At 44.4% G+C, this 18,716-nt stretch overlaps 1 protein-coding gene across 2 annotated transcripts in view; it reads left to right on the top strand.

Moving 5' to 3' along the window:
* The window catches only part of arap2 (ArfGAP with RhoGAP domain, ankyrin repeat and PH domain 2), a 237,733-nt gene that overhangs the window by 136,269 nt on the left and 82,748 nt on the right, over positions 1-18,716 (top strand). For both annotated transcript variants that reach the window (XM_042298473.1, XM_042298474.1), the window contains one exon: positions 7,968-8,093. In XM_042298473.1, coding sequence (XP_042154407.1) covers positions 7,968-8,093 — 126 coding nt within the window. The remainder of the gene's footprint in view (positions 1-7,967; positions 8,094-18,716) is intronic.

Here is an 18,716-nt window from a genome sequence, read left to right as displayed (position 1 = left end):
ATCATGTTTGATACGCTCACTCATGCCAGCCTTCCCTGTCATAAAAGCTCAGTGAGAGGTTATATTTCTCCCCTCATTCTCATAAGTAGAGAGCGAAGGCAGGAGCGAACAAAGGGAGGCGGCTTTATGAAAGGCGAAGAATAAAATACCTCTCTGTCGTCTGCTCTCTCCGCCGTTTCCTCCCCAGAATTGCCTACATCGACCGATATAAGGGCAATTCCCTTATCTTTCTGTAGTAGGATGCATGTCACAGATGTGTTGCGCTGTTTTGATTCCCCCATGACGCACATGTTGTGCTCGGATGGTTCCTTGCGGGGCGTAGTGATAAGAGTGAATTAAGTCGAGGAGCAAGAGAACCGCTCTGTGGAAAGGAAGGACATACTTTCCCAGGGACCTTGATTTGCATAATGTATGCACTGCGTCTATGCACACTCTCCTGCTCCGAGGCTGTTAAGGCCAACTAACTGCCTTTTTGGGTCACCTGGTCGCCATGGTGATGCCCATTACTTGGAGGTGTGCACACGCCCTCGCGCACAGGCGAAAACAGACAGACACACATACACACACACAGAAACATACAATTTCTTCACTGTCATCAAAGGTGTGTGTGACGAAGATAAGTGTGTGTACGTGTGTGTGCGTGCGCACATACCAACTAAGTTGTCCAATCAGATATTGTTGTTGTAACTGTGACACACTGTGTGTTGTGCAGAGTAAATTTATCACGGAGCATCTCCTCTTCTCATCCCTTCTGGGGGGCTCATTTAGAGCTTCCTCTCCGACGTTCCCCCAACGTAAAGCCAACGTTAAGAAAACCCCCCCTGTGTTCCTCTGTGCTGAGCGCTGGCCTCGTTAGGCTCAGCACTGGCCCCCTGAGTCGGTTGATAGGGCCAATGTTGACTCTCTGAAGCCATGTCTCTTCCTGGTTTTGGGAATAGTGTAGGGCCGGATCGATAATGTCAACCATCCTTTACTGTGCTACAGGACCACCACCATGCTACAGGACCATCACCATGCTACTATACCACCACCACCATGCTACTGTACCACCACCACCATGCTACTGTACCACCACCACCATGCTACTGTACCACCACCACCATGCTACTATACCACCACCACCATGCTACTGTACCACCACCACCATGCTACTGTACCACCACCACAATGCTACTGTACCACCACCACCATGCTACAGGACCACCACAATGCTACTGTACCACCACCATGCTACCACCAGGACCACCACCACCATGCTACTATACCACCACCACCATGCTACTATACCACCACCACCATGCTACTGTACCACCATCACCATGCTACTGTACCACCACCACCACCATGCTACAGGACCACCACCACCATGCTACAGGACCACCACAATGCTACTGTACCACCACCATGCTACAGGACCACCACCACTATGCTACTGTACCACCATCACCATGCTACTGTACCACCACCACTATGCTACTGTACCATCACCACCATGCTACTGTACCACCACCATGCTACTGTACCACCACCACCATGCTACTATACCACCACCATGCTACAGGACCACCACAATGCTACTGTACCACCACCACCATGCTACAGGACCACCACAATGCTACTGTACCACCACCACCATGCTACAGGACCACCACCACAATGCTACTGTACCACCACCACCATGCTACAGGACCACCGCCATGCTACAGGACCACCACAATACTACTGTACCACCACCACCATGCTACAGGACCACCACCACAATGCTACTGTACCACCACCATGCTACAGGACCACCACAATGCTACTGTACCACACCACCATGCTACAGGACCACCACCACAATGCTACTGTACCACCACCACCATGCTACTAGGACCACCACCATGCTACTGTACCACCACCACCATGCTACTGGACCACCACCACCATGCTACTGTACCACCACCACCACCATGCTACAGGACCACCACCACCATGCTACTGTACCACCACCACCATGCTACAGGACCACCACCACTATGCTACTGTACCACCATCACCATGCTACTGTACCACCACCACTATGCTACTGTACCATCACCACCATGCTACTGTACCACCACCATGCTACTGTACCACCACCACCATGCTACTATACCACCACCATGCTACATGACCACCACAATGCTACTGTACCACCACCACCATGCTACAGGACCACCACAATGCTACTGTACCACCACCACCATGCTACTGGACCACCACCACCAATGCTACTGTACCACCACCACCATGCTACAGGACCACCGCCATGCTACAGGACCACCACAATACTACTGTACCACCACCACCATGCTATGCCACAATGCTACTGTACCACCACCACCATGCTACAGGACCACCACCACCAATGCTACTGTACCACCACCATGCTACAGGACCACCACAATGCTACTGTACCACCACCACCATGCTACTGGACCACCACCACAATGCTACTGTACCACATGCACCACCATGCTACTGTACCACCATCACCACCATGCTACTGTACCACCACCACCATGCTACTGTACCACCACCACCATGCTACTGTACCACCACCACCATGCTACTATACCACCACCACCATGCTACTGTACCACCACCACCATGCTACTGTACCACCACCACCATGCTATGCCACCACCACCACCACCACCACCATGCTACTGTACCACCACCACCATGCTACTGTACCACCACCACCACCATGCTACTGTACCACCACCACCATGCTACTGTACCACCACCACCACCATGCTACTGTACCACCACCACCACCATGCTACTGTACCACCACCACCATGCTACTGTACCACCACCACCATGCTACTGTACCACCACCACCATAATACTGTACCACCACCACCATGCTACTGTACCACCACCACCATGCTACTGTACTACCACCACCATGCTACTGTACCACCACCACCATGCTACTGTACCACCACCACCATGCTACTGTACCACCACCACCATGCTACTGTACCACCACCACCATGCTACTGTACCACCACCACCACCATGCTACTGTACCACCACCACCATGCTACTGTACCACCACCACCAAGCTACTGTACCACCACCATGCTACTGTACCACCACCACCATGCTACTGTACCACTACCACCATGCTACTGTACCACCACCATGCTACTGTACCACCACCAGGATCTTACTGTGGAATGGTTTTCCCCAGACATAATGGGACCCATCTGGTCCACCCACTCCAGTTTTCCAAAAAGCACCTGGATGATCATCAAGACTCTCTGAAGAATGTTCTATGGATGACACATTCGTCCCCGGCGCCCCATATCTCCAGCCACTTTAAACAATCCTCCTTCTTTCTCTGGGTAATACAAAATACAAACTATTTTCATCTCTCCGCTCCAGTACAGTGTTATTAGTGACAGATGCTGGGGGGGTTTATTGTTATTTTCGACACACTTTCACACTTTCACACACACACACACACACAAACACAGGCACGCCTGCACGCACACACACTACCGTCTGCAGCCTAGCTAACCCCCTCAGCTCATTAGGGGTCATGATGGGGACACCGGGAGCTGTTCCCAGGAAGAGCTAGCTAGCTATGTAAGTGTGTGTGTGTGTCTGTGTCTGTGTCCTAGTGTGGGTGTTTGTGTGTCCTAGTGTGTGTGTGCCTGTGTCCTAGTGTGTGTGTGTGTGTGTGTGTGTGTGTGTGTGTGTGTGTGTGTGTGTGTGTGTGTGTGTGTGTGTCTGTGTGTGTGTGTGTGTGTCTGTGTCCTAGTGTGGGTGTGTGTGTGTGTGTCTGTGTCTGTGTCCTAGTGTGGGTGTGTGTGTGTCCTTGTGTGGGTGGGCGTGTTTGTGTGTCCTAGTGTGGGAGTGTGTGTGTCCTAGTGTGGGTGTGTGAGTGTGTGTGTGTCTGTGTCCTAGTGTGGGTGTGTGTGTGTCCTAGTGTGTGTGTGTCCTAGTGTGTGTCCTAGTGTGTGCGTGTGTGTTTGTGTCCTAGTGTGTATGTGTGTGTATCCTAGTGTGTTTGTGTGTGTGTGTGTGTGTCCTAGTGTGTATGTGTGTTTGTGTGTGTGTGTATATATCCTAGTGTGTGTTTGTGTCCTAGTGTGTGTGTATCCTGGTGTGTATGTGTGTGTATTCTTGTGTGTGTGTGTGCGCACGGATGTTGTCACATTGTCCTGTTCCGAAGGCCAGGGTCACAGACAGACTGTTGTGGTTTTGGATCGTTACAGGACCGTTACCGTGCCGACCGTCCCGGCTCCAATAGCTAATTGGAAACTCTGTCATGTCACCTCCCTCACTGGGGAGTTAGCCAATCAGCACAGCCGAGAAATAGGTTGTGACTACCAAAAAAAAAAAAACACAAACAGGACAGAGCTACAGAGACAGCATTTTACATTGTTATATAAGGGGCCCAAAGGGACTGTTTAAAGGGCCAAACACACACTGTAACACAGGGTCTCTCGCTAAGCAGCAACACCTATTGGAACTGATGCTTTCAGATTCAGTAAACACAGAATATGTTACAGTAGCTAACGACTTCACTTGTTTTGTAGTCCTGTTGTTTACCTGCCAAAGGTCGATGGGTATTGGTCCCCTCTGAGTCGACTTTGAACATAATTGGAAGCTCCAATTCTAAAATGCCTGTGTGAGATTCACATCAGTGAGTAGCCAATGGAGAATCAGGATCTTAACAAGATCACAAATAATCACAATTTCGGGAATCTCCACATCGGCTTTGACTCTCATAGCAGTTGCAGGGTCCTTTCATTTTAGAGAGATGTGAAGCTGGAAAGGGCATGAGAGGGGGATGGAGGGAGGAGGGGAGGTTAGGTCCTTCAATTAAAAGGATTTCAATTGAAGTAATTTTACCTTGTTTGATGAGCGTGCTCGGGTAGGTGATAAAATCTCTTGAGGTATAACTAGGGCTCCTGCAAAAAAAATTACCCAAGCATTGGAGCTAATTGAATTTGAAAACGATAAGGTTGAACGTGGGGAGCTCTTAAAAGAAGCAAGAGGGAGTGAGAGACAGAGAGAGTAAAAGAGTGTGAGAAAATGAAAGGAGAGAGAAGGAAACGAGAGAGAAGGAAACGAGAGAGAAGGAAACGAGAGAGAATAAGTTTTTTTTTTTTTAAATGTGTGTCGTGCTGGAGGAAGAGGCAGCACTGAGGATTTCTTTCATTTATCAAGAGACTCAAGAGTTTTTCACTCTGCCTCAAAACTTTCAAAACACCTTGTGCGAATAACCTTGGGATTAAACGCCTGAGCAACAGCAATAAATAAATAGATGAATGAGTGCGTCAATAAATAAATATATAAATAAAACAGTAGATATTTGAGTAAAGAGGCACAGCTGGGATTAGTGTTATCAATAAGCTCCTGAGGAGGGACTCAAAAACATCCCAAGGTGCTTTACAGGAACAGAAAGCCGCCCAGAAAAATACAAAAATAAGCAGAAGCATTGAAATAAAGTTACATTTAATCCAATGAATCTACGATAAGCAAATTATTTGATCATCTTTACCAGTAGTCCTTCTTTCATTCTCTAAACCGACCTTACTGCACTACTGCTGGTTTAGTGGGATGGAACAGTTACTGCTGGTTTAGTGGGATGGAACAGTTACTACTGGTTTAGTGGGATGGAACAGTTACTGCTGGTTTAGTGGGATGGAACAGTTACTGCTGGTTTAGTGGGATGGAACAGTTACTGCTGGTTTAGTGGGAAGGAACAGTTACTGCTGGTTTAGTGGGATGGAACAGTTACTACTGGTTTAGTAGGATGGAACAGTTACTGCTGGTTTAGTGGGATGGAACAGTTACTACTGGTTTAGTGGGATGGAACAGTTACTGCTGGTTTAGTGGGATGGAACAGTTACTACTGGTTTAGTGGGATGGAACAGTTACTGCTGGTTTAGTGGGATGGAACAGTTACTGCTGGTTTAGTGGGATGGAACAGTTACTGCTGGTTTAGTGGGAAGGAACAGTTACTGCTGGTTTAGTGGGATGGAACAGTTACTACTGGTTTAGTAGGATGGAACAGTTACTGCTGGTTTAGTGGGATGGAACAGTTACTGCTGGTTTAGTGGGATGGAACAGTTACCACTGGTTTAGTAGGATGGAACAGTTACTGCTGGTTTAGTGGGATGGAACAGTTACTGCTGGTTTAGTGGGATGGAACAGTTACTGCTGGTTTAGTGGGATGGAACAGTTACTTAGTCTCTCTCTCATATCCCTGATGATTGTCTGTGTGAAGGCCAACATACACAGACTGTCTCTCTGTCTATGTTGAAGTTCTGTTCTGTTGCACGTACAGTGGGAAGAACAAGTATTTGATACACTGCCGATTTTGCAGGTTTTCCTACTTACAAAGCATGTAGAGGTCTGTAATTTTTTATCATAGATACACTTCAACTGTGAGAGACGGAATATAAAACAGAAAATCACATTGTATGATTTTTAAGTAATTCATTTGCATTTTATTGCATGACATAAGTATTTGATCACCTACCAACCAGTAAGAATTCCGGCTCTCACAGACCTGTTAGTTTTTCTTTAAGAATCCCTCCTGTTCTCCACTCATTACCTGTATTAACTGCACCTGTTTGTACTTGTTACCTGTATAAAATACACCTGTCCACACACTCAATCAAACACACTCCAACCTCTCCACAATGGCCAAGACCAGAGAGCTGTGTAAGGACATCAGGGATAAAATTGTAGACCTGCACAAGGCTGGGATGGGCTACAGGACGATAGGCAAGCAGCTTGGTGAGAAGGCAACAACTGTTGGCGCAATTATTAGAAAATGGAAGAAGGTCAAGATGACGGTCAAACATCCTCGGTCTGGGGCTCCATGCAAGATCTCACCTCGTGGGGCATCAATGATCATGAGGAAGGTGAGGGATCAGCCCCGAACTACACGGCAGGACCTGGTCAATGACCTGAAGAAAGCTGGGACCAGAGTCTCAAAGCAAACCATTAGTAACACACTACGGCGTCATGGATTAAAATCCTGCAGCGCACGCAAGGTCCCCCTGCTCAAGCCAGCGCATGTCCAGGCCCGTCTGAAGTTTGGCAATGACCATCTGGATGATACAGAGGAGGAATGGGAGAAGATCATGTGGTCTGATGAGACAAAAATAGAGCTTTTTGGTCTAAACTCCACTCGCCGTGTTTGGAGGAAGAAGAAGGATGAGTACAACCCCAAGAACACCATCCCAACCGTGAAGCATGGAGGTGGAAACATCATTCATAGGGGATGCTTTTCTGCAAAGGGGACAGGACGACTGCACCATATTGAGGGGAGGATGGATGGGGCCATGTATCGCGAGTTCTTGGCCAACAACCTCCTTCCCTTAGTAAGAGCATTGAAGATGGGTCGTGGCTGGGTCTTCCAGCATTACAACGACCCGAAACACACAGCCAGGGCAATTAAGGAGTGGCTCTGTAAGAAGCATCTCAAGGTCCTGGAGTGGCCTAGCCAGTCTCCAGACCTGAACCCAATAGAAAATCTTTGGAGGGAGCTGAAAGTCCGTATTTACCAGCGACAGCCCCGAAACCTGAAGGATCTGGAGAAGGTCTGTATGGAGGAGTGGGCCAAAATCCCTGCTGCAGTGTGTGCAAACCTGGTCAAGAACTACAGGAAACATATGATCTCTGTAATTGCAAACAAAGGTTTCTGTACCAAATATTAAGTTCTGCTTTTCTGATGTATCAAATACTTATGTCACGCAATAAAATGTAAATAAATTACTTAGAAATCATACAATGTGATTTTCTGGATTTTTGTTTTAGGTTCTGTCTCTCACAGTTGAAGTGTACCTATGATAAAAATTACAGACCTCTACATGCTTTGTAAGTAGGAAAACCTGCAAAAACGGCAGTGTATCAAATACTTGTTCTTCCCACTGTATAAGCTCACTGTCTCTCTCTGTGTCTCTGTGTAGATTTCCCCAAGCTGGAGTCATCCTCAGAGACCAGTTCTCCATCTGATGCTCCGTCCTTCATGGACGGCTTCCTCTACTGCTCCGCCGGTCCGGCCAAGGCCACCCTGGACAGGAGAGGCAGAGACGGTGAGTGGACCTACGCGACACTGACCTCCAGTCAGCTAGTCAATCAATCAGTCAGTAACTCCAGCTGGCAGTTCATCAAATGTGTAGTCAGTGAAACCATCGTAATCGATCATATGATGTCAAGTCGGTCAGTCAATGAGTCTGTCAAACTGAGAATCAATATGATCTTTTAATCAAATTTTCTATATTGGTTCAATCATTATCCAGTCCATCGAATGTACTCTTTGTTGGGTCCTTAAATAATCCGTTGGAGAGAGAGAGGTCCTAGAAGGTTGGACCCATCTTTCTCCCCAAAACCTTTTAATAACAATGTCATTGTTGTGACAATGCAGCATGGTTGAGAAACCTTCAGGTATTAAACCCTGCATATGCCCTTCAACAGACACTTTTTGCCCAAAGCTACTTAGTCATGTGTGCACACTTTCGTTAGCGTACGGGCTGTCCTGGGAATCGAAATCACTTTCCTGGCATTACAAGTGCCATGCTCCAACACAGCTACTGAGGAACAAACACAATACAACGTCTATCCAGTAGATGGCGCCATATATAACTGTCTACAGAACGACCTTAAACTCCCAAACGATCCCTCTGTTCCCCTGCTTCTCATCCGAGGTCGTTTAAAACTTTTAATCAGGCTTTTTTCGAAACTCTGCTGTACCTCCTGAGCCTGTTAACCGTCATCCCCATCCTTCCCCATGCCTCCTATCCAACATCTGGAGCTGTGGCCCCTGGGTAATCAAGAAGACGGAGCCAGGTTTGGATGGCCCTCCTGGGATGGAAAAGAAGGGGAAGAGGGGAGGGGGGGGGCATGGCGCTCTATCTGCTGCTGGTTGGATCTCCTTCCTCCAGAGAGGGGGGAGTAGACAGTGCTTTGGAAAGTATTCAGACCCCTTGACTTTTTCCACATTTTGTTACGTTACAGCCTGAATTCTAAAATGTATTTAATATACACACAATACTCCATAATGACAAAGCAAAAACAGCTTTTTAGATATTTTTGCAATTGTATTAAAAACAGAAATATTACATTTACATAGGTAATCAGACCATTTTACTCAGTACTTACTTTGTTGAAGCACCTTTGGCAGCGATTACAGCCTCGAGTCTTCTTGGGTATAACGGTACAAGCTTGGCACACCTACACTACCGTTCAAATGTTTGGGGTCACTTAAAAATGACCTTGTTCCATTAAAATAACATAAAATGGATCATAAATACAGTGTAGTTTGTTAATGTTGTAAATGACTATGGTAGCTGGAAACGGCTGATTTCGTATGGAATATCTACATAGGCGTACAGAGGCCCATTATTAGCAACCATCACTCCTGTGTTCCAATGGCACGTTGTTTTAGCTAATCCGAGGTTATAATTTTAAAAGGCTAATTGATCATTAGAAAGCCCTTTTTGCAATTATGTTAGCACAGCTGAAAACTGTTGTCCTGATTTAAAGAAGCAATAAAACCGGCCTTATTTAGACTAGTTGAGTATCTGGAGAATCAGCATTTGTGGGTTCGATTACAGGCTCAGAAACAAATACATTTCTTCTCAAACTCGTCAGTCTATTCTTGTTCTGAGAAATGAAGGCTATTCCGTACGAGAAATTGCAGAGAAACTGAAGATCTCTTACAACGCTTTGTACTTCTGCCTTCACAGGAGTAATGGGCCTCTGTACGCCTATGTCGATATTCCATAAAAAAATCTGCCCTTTCCAGCTACAATAGTCCTTTACAACATTAACAATGTCTACACTGTATTTCTGATCAATTTGATGTTATTTGAATGGACAAAAAATGTGATGTGATTTTCATTCAACATCAAGGACCCCAAACTTTGGAACGATAGTGAATATTTGGGGAGTTTCTCCCATTCTTCTCTGCAGATCCTCTCAAGCTCTTTCAGGTTGGATGTGGAGCGTCGCTGCTCAGCTATTTGCAGGTCTCTCCAGAGATGTTTGAGCTCAATTTCGAGTCTCATAGCAAAGGGTCTGTTGCAATACATTTGCAAAAAAAAAATAGAAAAATCTGTTTTCGCTTTGTCATTGTAGTGTATTGTGGGTAGATTGATGACCAAAACAATAAATTATATCCATTTTAGAATAAGGCTGTAAAGGAACAAAATGCGGAAAAAGGGAAAGGGTTCTGAAGGGGTTCGGGAAGGGTTCTGAAAGGGTTCTGAAAGGGTTCCGAAAGGGTTCTGAAGGGGTTCTGAAAGGGTTCTGAAAGGGTTCAGGAAGGGTTCTGAAAGGGTTCCGAAAGGGTTCTGAAGGGGTTCTGAAAGGGTTCTGAAAGGGTTCAGGAAGGGTTCTGAAAGGGTTCCGAAAGGGTTCTGAAGGGGTTCTGAAAGGGTTCTGAAGGGGTTCTGAAAGGGTTTTGAAAGGGTTCTGAAAGGGTTCCGAAAGGGTTTTGAAAGGGTTCTGAAGGGGTTCAGGAAGGGTTCTGAAAGGGTTCCGAAAGGGTTCTGAAGGGGTTCTGAAAGGGTTCTGAAAGGGTTCTGAAAGGGTTCCGAAAGGGGTCTGAATACTTTCCGAAGGCACTGTATCCCCCTCTTTCTCTCCCTCCCTCCCCATCCTCCACTCTCCTCTCTCTATTGATATAGGAGAGGCTGGTGAACAGTTGTATGTAGATTTGCACCGGTGGAAGGTCTTTGATTTGATGAACGTCATATAGATTCACCGTTGGGGAGAATTGTAATAGCGAGTGGTCAAGGAAGCTTCCACATTTCTATTGCTAATGGTGGTAAAACAGTGAGCTTCATACTCTGTTCTGCTTTATGCTGATGGGTTTCAGTGGGGTTGGAAGCTGTATTAGCTAACAGCTTTGTGTAGAGAGCCACCTTGTTAGAAATTCAATGAACTTTTGTTACAATATAAACTTTGTAGGTAGCCTTATACAGCTCTCTGTTTCTTTGTACAGAAGAATACAGGGGCTGTGGCGATCATTACATTTTTTCGGACAGTGATTGTCACATAAATAACTGTCAGTCTCACAGTAATTGACTATTAATTTACATAAACACATTTAGCATCTCCTGGCTTCCATGCATAGCCTTTCTTGCCACTGATGCAGACCTTTGGAACATCTACATTTAAAACAAGTATGTGTGTTTCATGTCCATGTAATATAACCATCACAATAAATTCATTATTTGTTTTAGACAGGTCTAAAGAAACATGATATGAAGAACATGTAGACTATTTCAGAAGAGCAGAATAGCATACTCTGAGTTGTCCTTATGTTAGGTCCTGATCTGGCTATGCCATATGGCTGCCGGCTTAACTATATTATTTATTAGACAAGATTTGCTTAGAATTCCGTGGCATTATTTTATATTGTTTTATAGTTTGAAGAATACAATTGAATATAGCTGAATAAAATAGAAAGTATTTTTTCTCCAAATGATTTGAGGGAGTGCACGCACACATGCGGCTATTCTGTGAGTGCTTAACAAATAACAGGTATTCCGCTATGCTTAATTTAGAGTTATTTCTGTCAATTTTGTTGTGATACAAACGTTGGGCTGATATGTTTAGATGTTTTATACATTCTAAGGCTGCATGATGCGACTCTAATGATGATTTGAAAAAGGTTGCATGAAAGGCATGAGGGCTCCTTGTTTTTTCAGAGCAAGCTTTACACACTTTTTCAGTCGCTCATTCACAATTTGAAGAGCATTTGATTATGTCTCGAAGTTCCCGGTGGGCGGGGGGGGGAATTCCATTCCTTTTGCGGTCAGTCGCCATTGTGCCCTTGGACTGAATAATAATTCACTTCTCCCAGCTGGGTGCTCCGAAGCATGGCTCTCCGTCACGTGATCTGGTCTTTCTCACAGGCTACAAGTGAAGACAGACAACTGCCCGCGTCCTTATCCAATTCCGAGGCTCATATTAAAGATATTGGAAGAACAGTCCACATTTACTTTTCGTAAGCCAACAAGATGATTATGCCTAACAAACAGCAAAAGCACTAGCCTATGTCAATCTACTATCACCCATAGTACAAAAGTTTACATTTTCTATTCTTTGTGAGAAATACATATTCCACACATAGTGTTGTGTCTCTACTATAGATTAAATGATATATGACATGCTATTTTATCAAATCAATTCTCTGTAATTAATATTACCTGATTAAACTAATCATGTAAATGTAATTAACTAGGAAGTCGGGGCACCTCAGAATAATGTTTATAGAGCTTTTGTCTTCCGAATAAACTCTTAAAGATTTGGTGGTCTTTTAAATCAATAGCAGTCAATTATTAATTGTCACTTTATTCAGTCTCATCTGAATATTGTAAAATTCTTGGTTATCTTTACGAACCCTGGCTAACAAGTTGAATCAGCAATACAACATTTGGTTTAATTATTTAATTACTATTTCCTAAATAATCACACATGATTACATATACACAGGATGACTAATTATGTCGTAAAAGGAAACGTCCCTAGTGGACGAAACCGATATGACGGCTGGTTACACAAAGAAAGGGGGTTGGGTTTGAATGAAAGAGTAGGAAGACTGAGGGAAAAAGGATTGAGTCTCTATCAGACCTTATGAAGCTATGCTGTCGTAAATGCAGGATCGTATGCATTCTAAATAACCGCCCATTTGGAAAAGGAAAATGCAGATAGGTTGTAGTCTGTTGTCGTGTGGTAGAACGGATACGTTGTAGTACCCTGTCTTTCTGAAGAGATTGTCTGTCCTTTCCTAGACCATGTTTACAGCTGCTGCTGATAACTCGACGTCTAGGATGTATCCCTTCTTTAGTGAATAAAAGTTAAAAGTTTATTCCAAGTTGCCATACTCAGCTCGTGCTGTATTCTGGCTGGTGTAATCGACATTCCTCCTTCCAGCGTGGTGATCGTCACCTTAACGTCAAAATTAGCCCTTTTAAACTTATGGACACCAGTCCTCACGTCGCCGGGAACTCCAGGTAGACTTTCGTCAAAGGGACATTGTAGTTTGGTAGCTGGGAGAGCTTGTGTGTTTCATGGTTCTCAACCAATGTCTGTTCACTTGGGCGGGGCCACTGAGTAGACATTGTTCACTTATGAATACAATTCTCTCATTTAAAAGCTAAAATTATATTTATTATTTTCACAAATAGTTTAATATTTAAACATTTAAATTGCACAACAATTCCACGTGAATCTGAATGCGTCGACTTTCCAAGATATAGTCGTCCTATCATCAGTAATAATGCCCCAGAAAACAACTGATCTGACATCATATTCTTTAAGTACCAACGGACACTTTCAACTGGTTGTATTACAGAAATATTGCACTGTCCCCAACCTTTTGATGTTACAATAGTCTATGTTAACAAAGGGCTTTCCAAGAGTCCATTCTGTAGAGTAGAGAGAGAAAATGGGGAAAGGTATTTATGGGGTCATAAACCTCACCAACAGGGCAACGTCTTGACAATAGTCTGGGACAGTTGTGGGATGTGATAGATCCCAAATTAATACAACCACTTAGCATTAAAAAATAATAATTTAAGTAATGATGCTGACGCAACAGATCAGAACACTTTGCTTAAAATGTTGATAAACTATGAGTCTATTTCTTCACATTATAAGCAAATCATTGACACACGTCAGTAGGCTATAAGCGTGAATGTTCCATTAGTGGGAAAACACCATTTTCAAAACAAATGTGATTATGCATATACTGGTTTTATTATACAGGTGCGTTTTTATGGTCAAAATGATTTTCCCCAAACTTGAAACTCATGCAGTATGTACTGTATGACAGTTGGGCTCTACTACACCCCTGTAAAACGGATTAATGTACTGAATTTGAATGTTATTTGGCCATTTTATTTGTGATACAAAGCAAAACATATAGACCTATGGGCTAGGCTACATGAGGTGTGCGACTATGATTTGAAAATGTCGCCAAAAAAAAAAGGCATGCACTTGTTCTTGTGATAGGCTAATATTGTCACCCATCAGACTATTCTTGAGTTAATCTTGTCTTTACATACACCAAATAATATATATTTGAAATTTGTTTTGATTTAGAATGGTCCATTATCATGCACCTGTCTGGAAACAGAGACAGGGGGGAAAATACATGTAATCTATGCACTGAAATAGCTAATGGAGGACGCTTTTCCTGTGGTTAATTTTCATGTCAGCCAGGTAGGATATACTCCTGTTGTAAAGATAAGCAATGCGCTTAATATTAGGAAAGTTGAGAAATAAATATAGCAGGCCTAGCCAATAGAAAGCTGATGGGATGCTCCTCTTTTTAATAAAGGCCATCACTCTGTTTTCTCACACAATTGCATAGCCTATATGTAATGCTCCGGGTGTCGTGGGTGTGGAGTCAAACGCAGGAGACAGAGAGTTCAATGCTGTGCGTCTTTAATAGCACCAACGCACCACAGGGTGCTCACAAGAGTAACGTCCCCAAACACAGGGAATGAAAATGTACAACGGAAAATCACCGCCAGGCACTAACACGTACCTCTACAACAGAGCCGAAGGTTACACTGAAATAATCCCGCACAACAACCAGGCGGGCCGGCTGTCTAATAAAGACAAACTAATCATACATAAACAGGTGCTACCAATAAACATACAAGGAGGGGGAGGAAAGACAATCAGTGGCAGCTAATAGGCCGGTGACGACGACCGCCGAGCGCCACACGCCCGGGAAGGGAAACAACCCTCGGTCGGACTCGTGACACTATCGAAATGTTGCGCAACATGAGCTCATGGACTCTCATTAAGTGTTTGATTAGATTTCCGAACACATTTGCATTGATGTCAGAATGATTAGAGAGACAATAGAGTGCTGAGTACCAGGCAGTTAGCAAGTTTGATAGGCCACTACTAATGTAATTTGTGTAATTTGACTGCTGTCATGGCTGGTGACCGCCGGTGTGGCGGTAATAAGGTCACCGTAAAAGCCCTACTCGTGGATACCATTTTAATGTCTCGGTGTCCAGTCAGAAGTAAGTTAGAAGTCGTTTCATGAGCCAATGCTAGCGCTAGTTAGCAGCTTCCTTCAAACTGCGCGCAGAGACATCAAAATGGTACACAGAAGTTAATCTGACTCTGGGGAAGTAGATGAAGGGCTTCATTATCAAAATCCTGAACTATCCATTTAATGGCGTGACTGTAGCAAGTGGCTATTGAAAAGGGGCTGGCTTAAACTATGCCTTTCATCTTCTGAAAACAGGAAGAGGAAGTGCTGCCTGAGTGAAAGGAGGGAGGGAGAGAATATATGTTTTAGTGTAGTGTACTCCTGGATGTCTATAGAGCTTCTCAAGTTAATGGTTTAATGGTCTAATAGATACTCACCCACTCACTCACTCACCCACTCACCCACTCACTCATCCACTCACTCACTCACTCACTCACTCACTCACTCACTCACTCACTCACTCACTCACTCACTCACTCACTCACTCACTCACTCACTCACTCACCACCACCCACTCACTCACTCACTCACCCACCCACCCACTCACTCACTCACTCACTCACTCACTCACCCCCACTCACCCACTCACTCACCCACTCACTCACCTACTCACTCACTCACCCAGTCACCCACTCACTCACCCACCCACTCACTCACTCATCCACTCACTCACCCACCCACCCACTCACCCACTCACTCACCCACTCACTCACCTACTCACTCACTCACTCACCCAGTCACCCACTCACCCACCCACCCACTCACTCACTCATCCACTCACTCACCCACCCACCCACTCACCCACTCACTCACCCACCCACCCACCCACCCACTCACACACACACTCACTCACTCATGGCTTGATGGTTTCTAGATACACCACAGCTCTTAATAATGCGTAAGGCAGCGATGGTGTTTGAGTAGTGTTGGGAGCAACATTAAGTAGAGAACCTTCTGGTTTCTTCTCCTCTCCCAGAGACATCAACTCCAATAGGCTGCCTCTTTACCTCCCTCTCGTTGATGTGAGCTATATTGAGCAGACGGGGGTCGGAAATACATTTGGGGGAAATGTGTTTGGGTTTTACCAGAGACATACTTGGAGATGGTCTTTGTTGATGGAATTGCAATGTTTTATAGTCCAATGTTCCAGTGGCAGTAGTCACCCTACAGAAAATAGAAGATATTGAGACACAATATGCCATGAATCCCTTCTTCATTTGATGGTGAATGGTCGGTTGTTTGTGTTCAAGGCAAGGTGTTTACAGGTAACTACTGAGGTGAATGGTCGGTTGTTTGTGTTCAAGGCAAGGTGTTTACAGGTAACTACTGAGGTGAATGGTCGGTTGTTTGTGTTCAAGGCAAGGTGTTTACAGGTAACTACTGAGGTGAATGGTCGGTTGTTTGTGTTCAAGGCAAGGTGTTTACAGGTAACTACTGAGGTGAATGGTTGGTTGTTTGTGTTCAAGGCAAGGTGTTTACAGGTAACTACTTAGTGTTAAATGTAATTGTTAACACAACACATAACAACCTTCAACGTTGTTGTGATTGGTTCAGTGTAGGGGTAAACAGGAAACCCAGTCCCCTGGAGCGTTACAGTATTACTGTGAGTAGCTGTGTGAATGAGTACGCCTCCTCTACTCCCAGTCAGGTAGTCAAGGTGGGAGGAGGGAGGGAGGCTGGGAAGGAAGGAAGGAGGGAGGGAGGACGAAGGGAGGGAAGAAGAGAGGAAGTAACTGCCTGAAAGCGTGAGTGGCAGAATGTAAATGACACCTCTAATTTCTGATTAGTTTGTCTTTTCCTCTTGAGTGCTTCTTTCTACTCTGCTGTCTGCCACAGTGTATCAGAGAGCTCTTCTCTCTACTGTCTGCCACAGTGTATCAGAGAGCTAGCTCTTCTCTCTGCTGTCTGCCACAGTGTATCAGAGAGCTCTTCTCTCTACTGTCTGCCACAGTATATCAGAGAGCTCTTCTCTCTACTGTCTGCCATAGTGTATCAGAGAGCTCTTCTCTCTACTGTCTGCCATAGTGTATCAGAGAGCTCTTCTCTCTACTGTCTGCCACAATGTATCAGAGAGCTCTTCTCTCTACTGTCTGCCACAGTATATCAGAGAGCTTTTCTCTCTACTGTCTGCCACAGTGTATCAGAGAGCTCTTCTCTCTACTGTCTGCCACAATGTATCAGAGAGGTCTTCTCTCTACTGTCTGCCACAATGTATCAGAGAGCTCTTCTCTCTACTGTCTGCCACAGTATATCAGAGAGCTTTTCTCTCTACTGTCTGCCACAGTGTATCAGAGAGCTCTTCTCTCTACTGTCTGCCACAATGTATCAGAGAGCTCTTCTCTCTACTGTCTGCCACAATGTATCAGAGAGCTCTTCTCTCTACTGTCTGCCACAATGTATCAGAGAGCTCTTCTCTCTACTGTCTGCCACAATGTATCAGAGAGCTCTTCTCTCTACTGTCTGCCACAGTGTATCAGAGAGCTCTTCTCTCTACTGTCTGACGTCTCAGAGAGCTCTGCTTGGCATCCGACCGCAAGGCGCTACAGAGGGTAGTGCGTACCACCCAGTATGTCGCTGGTGCCGAGCTCTCTGCCATCCAGGACCTTTATACTAGGCAGTGTCAAGGAAGGCCAAAAGATGTGTCAAAGAGTCCAGCTACCCAAGCCACAGACTGTTCTCTCTGCTATGGCATGGCAAGCAATACCAACGTACCAAGTCTGGAACCAACAGGACCCTGAACAGCTTCTACCCCCACACCATGAGACTTTTAAACAAGACTGCTAAACAGCTAATCAAATGGCTACCGGGAATACATGCATTGACCCTGTTTTTCACTGACTCTATGCACGTACACACTGGACCCTACCCACAGACTCACACATACTAACACTGACATCCAACACTGACATACACACACACACATGCATTCTGATGCCACACACACACTTTTACACTCACCACATATGCTGCTGCTACTGTCTACTATCTATCTTGTTGCCTAGTTACTTTACCCATACCTCAATTACCTTGTACCCCTTCACATCGACTCGGTACTGGTACTCCCTCTACATAGCCACGTTATTTGCTACTCCCTGTATATAGCCATGTTATTTTCTACTTCCTGTGAATAGACATGTTATTTTCTACTTCCTGTGTATAGCCAAGTTATTTTCTACTTCTTGTGTATAGCCATGTTATTTTCTACATCCTGTATATAGCCATGTTATTTTCTACTTCCTGTATATATACATGTTATTTTCTACTTCCTGTGTATAGCCATGTTATTTTCTACTTCCTGTATATAGCCATGTTATTTTCTACTTCCTGTATATATACATGTTATTTTCTACTTCCTGTATATAGCCAAGTTATTTTCTACTTCCTGTGTATAGCCATGTTATTTTCTACTTCCTGTATATAGCCATGTTATTTTCTACTTCCTGTATATAGCCATGTTAGTTGTATTTGTTATTCAATATGTATTCCTTGTGTCACTATGTCAATTTTTTGTATCTTAAAAATATATATATATATATGTATATATACAGTACCAGTCAAAAGTTTGGACAAATAGTTATTCAAGGGTTTTTCTTTATTTGTACTATTTTCTACATTTGTAGAATAATGGTGAATACATTAAAACTATGAAATAACACTATGAAGTAACCAAACAGTGTTAAAAAAAAGATTTTAG

Source organism: Oncorhynchus tshawytscha, linkage group LG15 (genome assembly GCF_018296145.1).
Source record: "Oncorhynchus tshawytscha isolate Ot180627B linkage group LG15, Otsh_v2.0, whole genome shotgun sequence".
Lineage (NCBI taxonomy): Eukaryota > Metazoa > Chordata > Actinopteri > Salmoniformes > Salmonidae > Oncorhynchus > Oncorhynchus tshawytscha.
The sequence above is the reverse complement of the archived record's forward strand: the minus strand, read 5'-3'. Positions and strand labels throughout refer to the sequence as shown.